Here is an 8532-nt window from a genome sequence, read left to right on the forward strand (position 1 = left end):
GGGCAGCTCAGGGGTGGGTATCCCAGCTCTGGGGTCAGGGCGGCCAAGCCCGAGCTTCTCCTTCGGGTCTGAGCTGGGACCTGCCAAGGAGGAAACTTGTCCAGGCACCCCAGCTCCATCCTCTGCCCAGTACAGGCCCCCCCGCCCCCGCTTCAAGGGGTGCAGCGCGCAGCTCAAGGCAGCGAGGGGCACCTCCTGGAGGGAGCAGCCCCCCCGTCGCCAGCCGGCAGCAGGCAGAGGCAGAGGCAGAGCCGTCCTCGGCCCCCGCCCCCGGCAGGTGCCCGCGGGGCGGAGCCGGCGGCCCTTCATTAGGGGCGCGGAGGCGGCGGCGCGGGGCCGGGCCATGGCGGCGGCGCGGGGCCGGGCGCCCAAGTGCGCGCGCTGCCGCACCCACGGCGTCGTGTCCGGGCTGCGGGGCCACAAGCGCCTGTGCCGCTGGCGGGACTGCGTGTGCGCCGGCTGCCGCCGCGTGCGGGCCCGGCAGCGCCTCACGGCGGCGCAGGTGGCGCTGCGCAGGCGGCGGCAGGCCGGCGCCCCGGTGAGCTCCGCGCCGCGCCGCGCCTGTGACATGGGGGCAATTTAAATAGCGGTCGTTTTTTATGGAGGGGGGTTGCCAGTTACCTCAGTTTGCCGCGCCAGTGAAATGGCTACAATTTAAAACATATATATATATATATATATATATATATATATATATATATATATAGATGGAGGGGGGTTGCCAGTTACCTCAGTTTGCCGCGCCAGTGAAATGGCTACAATTTAAAACATATATATATTGATGGAGGGGGGGTTGCCAGTTACCTCAGTTTGCCGCGTCAGTGAAATGGCTACAATTTAAAACATATGTATATTGATGGAGGGGGGTTGCCAGTTACCTCAGTTTGCCGCGCCAGTGAAATGGCTACAATTTAAAACATATGTATATTGATGGAGGGGGGTTGCCAGTTACCTCAGTTTGCCGCGCCAGTGAAATGGCTACAATTTAAAACATATATATATTTATTTATGGAGGGGGTTTTCCAGTTACCTCAGTTTCCTACGCCTGTGAAAGGGGTACAATTAATTCTTTTTATTTTAGGGGGGCTTCCAGTTACCTCAGTTTGTGGCACCAGTGAAATGGCTACAATTTTAAAAAAATGTATTTTTTTTATGGAGGGGATTTTCCAGTTACCTCAATTTGCTGCGTCTGTGAAATGGGTACAATTAATTCTTTTTATTTTAGGGGGTTTCCAGTTACCTCAGTTTGTGGCACCAGTGAAATGGCTACAATTTTAAAAAAATGTATTTTTTTTATGGAGGGGATTTTCCAGTTACCTCAATTTGCTGCTTCTGTGAAATGGGTACAATTACAAAACTTTAAAAAAATTGTTTTTTCGCAGGGGGTTCCAGATACTGTGTGGGCTGCCTTGTGTAAGGAGGGGCCAGGGCTGGCACATCCATGGTTCTGCTCGTGGCACCTCATGGTGGAAGGAAGCCAGGGGAGGGGTGTTGAATAGTTGGAGATTAGTTGGATGTTGGGGCAGGACGGACCCGGTAGGGCACTGCTGGTGTTGGGGAAAGGCTGCGGCTGTGTGAAGCCGCCCCAACCCCCAGCGCCCCCCCCCACGTCTGGCCGCAGTTTTGCACATCCAGATTTAGGGCGCTGGGCACTGTCCTCAAATAAGGGAAGTGGCTGTTCAGGCGGGCTCTGGCTGGTTGAGCATCTGGGCAGGTGGCCACGGTGTCCGGTGCCGAGCGCTCCCCAGCCCCAGCGCCCTCGGGGCCTGGGAAACCGAGCCGCTTGTCTGAGCCGAGTGGCAGCGTTCCCGCGCTCTCGGCTGGGACGTCGCCCCCTCCAGCGGCAGGTCTCCGGTGGGGAGCGCATCTCGGCATTGGGCTCCCGCTGTCAAAAGTCCCGGCCTGCATAGTCCTGACAGCTGACGTTTACTTCGGCATCAAGAAAAGGAGTTCGGGGCTTCAGTAAGGAGCAGAGGAACGCTCCCTTTGAATGCATATTTCAAAAATAGCACTGTCCTCTACACCTTGCTTTTACAGAATTACTCTGCGGCCGCAAACGCTTTGGGGTTGAAATCTCAATTCCTCTGTAATTGTCCTGGGGTGAAGAATGAAGAAGAGCTGCAGTAGCCCTGTCAGACAGGTGCCTTTTCCCTACAGAATCTGGGAGCCTCTATAGGAAATGTAGATTGTGCTGAAGAACCAGCATCTGTTGGACAGGATCGTGCCCAGGCTGTTAGCAGCAGCTTGCTTTTCACTGGCCGACGCGTGCTCTCGCATGTTTTAAGTGGTGAAAAGGAGTCAATGAAGAAGGTTGCTTTCCCCTCTTTAAGTCTGCAACAAAATGAAAGTCTGTTCAGATAATTAAATGTGTGTTAAGTTTCTAGGTTTCTAACAAGATGCAGTTAACAACAAGCTCAAATGTCTAGGTGGGATTTATAAAATAAGATTATAGAGAGATTTTTCTTTTTTAAATCCTTTTGACTGATATTTTCCTCCTCCTTTCAAAATAACTTGAGTAAATGCTCGTTTTAGTCGTATTCTAGCAACGAAACAGAGTGAAATGAATTGTATAACTTGTCATATTTCTTTCCATGACTTTGAACAGGCTAAGAAAAGTGTTGATAGTGAATGTTCGGTTTCCAGTCGCAGGCTGAAGTATCACCGTTATCCCAAGAACACCAGTATTTTGGTCAAAAGCATATTGGAAGGTAGGCATTTACCTGTGTTCCCAGCATGTGCCCAACTTTAGGCATGGAGGCTCTGTTTCAGTAAGGCTACTCTTTCAGTTGAAACTAGGCAAGTAGTAAGTACTTTGCTGAGTAATTATTTTTAATTACCTGCAGCTTTAAAGCACACATGCCAAAGCTAGCACATAGTCCTTTTAGATCCAATTTAACAGACATAGAATCCAAGGAAAGGTTTCAGAGATTTCAGAGATTTTAGGGCCGGAAGGACCTATTAGATCATCGAGTCCGACCCTCTGCTCTGGGCAGGAAAGAGCGCTGGGGGTAGCTGGGTGAAATAGCTGGTTTGTTAATAGTTTCCAGTTTTAACGCTTAGGATTGGACTGTGGTACCTACCCTTGCTTATAGTGAGAAATGCTGCATTCAGGAAATAGTTCTCTTGTCCTCTGTAAGACAGATTGGTGTAAGCTACTCAGGGTCATGCAGTCAGGCCCTTAATCTTGCAAAATATAGCAAAAAAATATAAAAATCCCTTGGCTGGTGTTAGAGAAGCTGTGCTTTTAGTATTACAATACCTGGTAGGGCACTCTTTACAAAACTTGTTTTGCTTCAACAGCGTACCTCTATGCATGCGATTAATGGGCACAAATAAACTCTGGAGTGTATTTGCGTGCATTCCTTTTATCATGTTGCATTTGACTAATTTACGTGGATAATAAGGATATCCCGAGTTGTGACACTTACAGTTTTTTAAAAACCTTAAGATTTTGGGAAAGATGCAAGTTGTTTTCCTCGGGCTTTAAACCAACCTCTAATAAATATTATGCAGAAGGTAGGACTGGGTAGCACCTTAGAGACTAACTGGTTCAGGGGCAGGAGCTTTCATAGGCAACAATCTACTTCGTCAAGTGTTGTCTGTCCAATAGTAATGTCATGAAGTGACGGTCTGCAGCTGCCTTCGTGGAAAGAATGGCTCTTCATCTTAGTATGACAACATCTAGTGGCAGGAAGATGAAGCCAGATTAGCCCCGGCACAGCAGACTCCGTACAAACACACCTAACTTCACGCATGCTGGGGATCCTGCAGTTTTGAATCATGTCTTATTAGAATTAGGTATGTGCTTAAGTGCCTTGCAGGGCCTTACAGTAGAAATTAGGGCTCGTTTAAATGGAACAGAAGGCATGCTTTTTCTTTCCTTCAACACACTGGTTGAAGCAGTGCAGAGAACCGTGCATTTGCTTTGTGGTTTTCTAGGTGAATTGAGGATGGGGGAATTTGCTTAGGACAACTGAGAAATGTCATCTCACCCAAAACAAAATATTTGTATTGGGGTGGGGGGGAGAGGGGCAGGGGGTACAGGTCCCCCCTCCCCAACTTTACGCTTTTACAAAATGTACTTGAATTCTAATAAATCAAAAAATGATTTACATTAGAGGGAGGGGACTGGAATAAACCTTGAGACTTGCAACACAAAACCAGGAAGAATTGTGCATAAAATTTAATCTGTTTTTGAGGGGGTGGGGGTGGGGTCCACACTTAATACCCAGTTTTGGCTGCTTTGATATTTTATCAATTTTTTTTTTTTATTTAGTCTTAATTTCAATTGGTTCCTAGATTAAAATAAAATGAAACCTGCCATTCTTAAACGAATTTATAACTGTTGACATAATTTTGCACCAGAACCTAAGAAGTTCGCGAGTTGATAAGGATTTAAAGTCCGGTTTTTTTGTTGTTTTGGTTTTTTTTTAACAAGGGCAGTTTAACCATTAGTACAAACTGCCAAGGGATGTCATGGCTTCTCCACTGCTTGAAGTCCTGACACAGAGATGTTTTGCCTCAGCCACATCTATTTGCACTCAAATGAAAGAATTGTTCCCTTGAAAGTCTATGGCCTATCTTATGCAGGAGGTCCTGGCAGCTCGGCCTTTGTCTTTATTATAGCTCCTGTATTGACTTTGCTGTAAGAAGGCCTTATATTTGTGAGTCTCCCTGTACGCTTATATATATGTAATTATACTTGTGTAAATGTTAATCCCAATGAAAAATGTTTTGTTTGATCTGAATATAAAATACTAGGACTCTTGGCAACCTGTAAGTGGAAAGAAGGTAGCATGGTATAGCTGATAGGAAAGTGAAGTGGGAGTCAGAAGGTTTGGGGACTAACTCTAGCTTTATTCCTTGCCTTTCTCCTAGGTGGGCATGCACAAGTCACTTTGCTTCTCTGTTCTCAGGACCTCTTTCTTTGTTTCTTGCCTACTTTGACTGTAAATCTACTTGCAGTCGTTATTCAGGTTTAGAACGCCTGACAGTTGAATTTCACAAATAACTTTGCTGTTCCATAATTGTATTTTGTCATAGTTCAGGACAAAACCACAATGCTTAAAACATTTTTGTGAAACAGAAATTCGGGAAATGATTTGGTTTAAGAAAAGAACAAATACAAATATTTTGTTTTCAGCTACTTTTTACTGTTTCTATCAGGACCAGGGAGGAAGAAGGTAGGGGTGTCTGGGCAGGGCAACATGAGTAACAACTCAAAAACTGCAAATAGGAAGACTGAGGAAAGTAAAATACTCAGTTCTATTTCAATTATTCTGGAAAAAAAAAAAAGTCATCCAAAAAAAGTAATTGAAATGAGCACAGTTTCATGAAACTGTCAGCCAATGAAATACATTTTGCTAAAAAAAGCAGTTTTGGCCAGCTCACTCTAAAGGTAAGATATGCAAGGTAGGGACAACTTGTTACCATGTGTTTGCATGGCACTAAGCTGAAGAAAGCCCAAATCTTTTGTAGCAAGAAGTTTCAGGATTGATAATTGATGAAGAAAACACTCAAGAAAGCTTTCCATTGTTCTCCTAGGCTATAAACCTCCTCCACAGGAAAACCAACGACTTATTTCTAACTTGAGTGAGAGGATGAGGAAACGAAGAACATTTGCAGACAAAGAGCTGGAGTGCATAATGCTGGAGAGAGAACTGGAGGACCCAGCTGGCATGCACAGTCCCCAAAGACCAAAAGAAGACTGCTTACCAGTCACAGAAACTAATCTGGTTTGGACTGGACACAACCAGCCTTGTGACACATATTTTAACCATGATTTTCTAAATGTCTGTTTTCCTCTGATACATTCAAGCGCTACCGTTCTAGAATACAGGCATTGCCATTGTCAGACGCAAGGTTTTTTTCCATTGAATGTAATTACTTTTGCATCAAGCCAAATCAAAAGCAGCTCTGTGCAGAAATCTGCCTTGGCCGGGAATGCTGTGAAATGGGCAGAAATGTGCAAAGAAAGGGCCTGTGAATGGAGGGAACTGACTCAGGCCAGTGTCTTTTCCGCAGAGCATAGCTCCTTTCAGAGGGAGCTGAGATCAGAGGCAGAAAAAACACAAGCACGTTTTGAAAAAGTTAAAGAGCATTTTGTATCCAACGGCAATCAGGACAGTAGATTGCAAGGTTTTATTGTACAGGACGTCCACAGCATAGGGGGAAAGCAGAATGTGAACCAACCTCTGAACAATAAGGACGGTGTGGCCAAAGAGACTGTCAGATACTTGGCTAAAATATCCCGAGAGTGCTCGTCAGAAACAAAAATTCAAAAGCAGAGTTTATCGTTTTCAGTGGAATCTTTGTTAAAAGGCTAAACCTGTATAAATAACCATTTAGGGTGTAGTCTTTCTGCATTTTCTGCAGTGACCAAAATCTCACTCCCTCTGACAAGAGTAGGCTTGAGCACTGAGTGTTTCAGGTAAGAATTTTTTTTTGTTTCAGGGAAGAACTGTGAGTCTGTCTACACAGCAGACCATGGCAAAGATACCGTATCTAGCTTTAAATTAACTTGCTTCTGGTACCCGCGTTATCTAGCTGCAACAGGACAGACCTTTGTGTAAACTTGAAGTCTCTCCTCCTTTAAAGAAATACTCGGCAAAGTAGAGGATGAGGAGAAGTAGGGTAAATCAGCTTGAATGAAACTCCCAATACATTGCCGATTGTGGGACTGAATCTGTAACCCTTGTTCCTCTGAGTAGTGCCAATAATTTACAGTCTGATTATCATGTTGCCATTTGAATTCAATGAAGAACTTCCATAGACCTGAATGGGAATGGACCTGTCCCTTCAGATGTGATTTACTTGCGAGTGTCACAGATGCAGGGTCAGTCTCTTCTTATTGAAGATACATTACATTCAAAAGACTGCCGTGAGAATAATTGATACTGTATTATTTTGGTTATACCATATTTCTAATGTAATTTATGTTGCTTGTTTTTAAAGTAACTGTAGTTTTAAGGTCTTTTTTAATCCTGTCAAGAAAAGTGTAGTTTTTATAATGCACCGTTTTCTAGCTTATTGAGGATATTTGGCTATTTTTCAGTTTAATTCCTTGTTAATCCACATTGTTAATTTACAAGGTGTAATGTAAATGCATTGTTTACATACCGAAATAAACACTGCCATTGATACATGGTGCCATTTTATGGCAATGCAAAACCCATTTTTGAATACAGTGGGATTAAGTTATAGTGAGTGCATCTATATGTGCAATTAATGTAAAGCACTAAACTCTGGAGCAGTCTGAGCCAGAGTAAACTCCTTCTGGGCACAGCGTCTATACATGCGCCTGGGACAGCAGCAGTTTGAGCATGGGGATGGCAACGTTGGGCAGTGGAGGGGCTGAGTGGGGCATGAGGCTACTTAAAGTGTGGCTAGGCTCCCGGCAGGAATCTGGCCCCCTGCTGGCTGGGCTGACTGGGCACAATTTACGCCCGTGGTCAGCATCTACACGTTTAACCACAGTAAATTACACCATTGTGAGACAGTACTATCTTACAGTGGTGTTAGCTTACTGCAGCCTAATAACACTGCAAATGTAGATGGTGACGCTTTACTCCACAGTTAATTAGTCTATTCCACAGTTACGCACATGTGTAGATGTGGCCAGTGATCATTTAAGTGTCTTATTTTGCTGTCACACACTGTATAAATTAGGGCCTCCTATCCTGCCTCGCTCAAAATCCACTGAAGCCAATGGGAAGACTTAGATAAATAAACACTGAACTTAAATGACAGATAAATCCAGATTTGAAATGCTTACCAAAAAAGGCTACGCATTTAATCTTCTTTTTAATCAAAACAGGTAGGATGGTATTAAGACAAACATACACAATAACAGTGAAAACAGTCCTCTTCCATGTACATGCTTGGTTGGCCAACAAGATTGACTTGGACTTTCAGAGCTGCGTCCTTAGCTGATGTATGCGCAGATCAAGCTGTAATCAAACCCCCAGTCGCAGCCCAATGGAGACGGAAGCTGAGAATTCAGTTGCGAATTGAAGAAAGAAGTCGCAGAGTCGTCTGTGTGTGATTGTTAAGGAAAGAAAATGCCAGTTACTTCAGAGATCCAAGGGCATGCGTCACATCGAGTTCTATTTGGCTATGGATAAATTATCATTTAAAAACAGACCTTGCTGCAGGAGGTATTAGGATGTCTTGATTTTAAAAGCTGACTGTGCAATAGGGCCTCTTGTATCCAAGCACAGGCGTTCTTCGGGGGGGAAGGTGAGCAATACGTGTTGAAGCCTCATGTGGATGCCAAAAAATTATTTTTGTAGGCCTGGAAGGAGGATTTGCCTTCCTATTAACCATTATCCTTTTGCATTTTTTTCTAGAAGATTATACGAGATGAGCAAGGGGGTTTGTGATTTTCTTTTTTTTCTCTTTGCAATGTTAGCTTGGGGTAGGGAGGAGAGAAGAAAGTGTATTTTTTAGGCTGGATTGACATGCTGCCATCCTAGGCACTTTCTTTAGGCCCTGGGGAAGCCAGTGAATCCTGTAATGCAACTGTTCCGGCAA

At 44.5% G+C, this 8532-nt stretch overlaps 1 protein-coding gene across 2 annotated transcripts; it reads left to right on the forward strand.

The window, feature by feature from the left end:
* Positions 1 to 298: 298 nt before the first annotated feature.
* On the forward strand, positions 299 to 7175 carry LOC149863466 (uncharacterized). Of its 2 annotated transcripts, none has more exons than XM_090048268.1 (3): positions 299 to 538; positions 2606 to 2708; positions 5545 to 7174. In XM_090048268.1, exons 1-3 carry the CDS (start codon positions 344 to 346, stop codon positions 6324 to 6326), a joined length of 1080 nt encoding a protein of 359 aa, XP_089904394.1. In that variant the 5' UTR covers positions 299 to 343; the 3' UTR covers positions 6327 to 7174. The 2 variants fall into 2 exon arrangements, with proteins under 2 accessions (XP_089904394.1, XP_089904395.1); XM_090048269.1 differs by lacking the exon at positions 299 to 538 and adding an exon at positions 783 to 2140 and having other exon boundaries at positions 5545 to 7175.
* The last annotated feature ends 1357 nt before the right edge of the window (positions 7176 to 8532 follow it).

Source organism: Crocodylus siamensis, chromosome 5 (assembly GCF_052110815.1).
Source record: "Crocodylus siamensis isolate JL-2025a chromosome 5, ASM5211081v1, whole genome shotgun sequence".
NCBI lineage: Eukaryota > Metazoa > Chordata > Crocodylia > Crocodylidae > Crocodylus > Crocodylus siamensis.

Bases quoted from the DNA above. Each gene is read 5' to 3' on its own strand.
- LOC149863466 (XM_090048268.1), top strand. From the start codon at position 344: ATGGCGGCGGCGCGGGGCCGGGCGCCCAAGTGCGCGCGCTGCCGCACC. The intron at 539-2,605 runs GTGAGCTCCGCG...GACTTTGAACAG, and splicing joins GGCGGCAGGCCGGCGCCCCG to GCTAAGAAAAGTGTTGATAG. The intron at 2,709-5,544 runs GTAGGCATTTAC...TTGTTCTCCTAG, and splicing joins GGTCAAAAGCATATTGGAAG to GCTATAAACCTCCTCCACAG.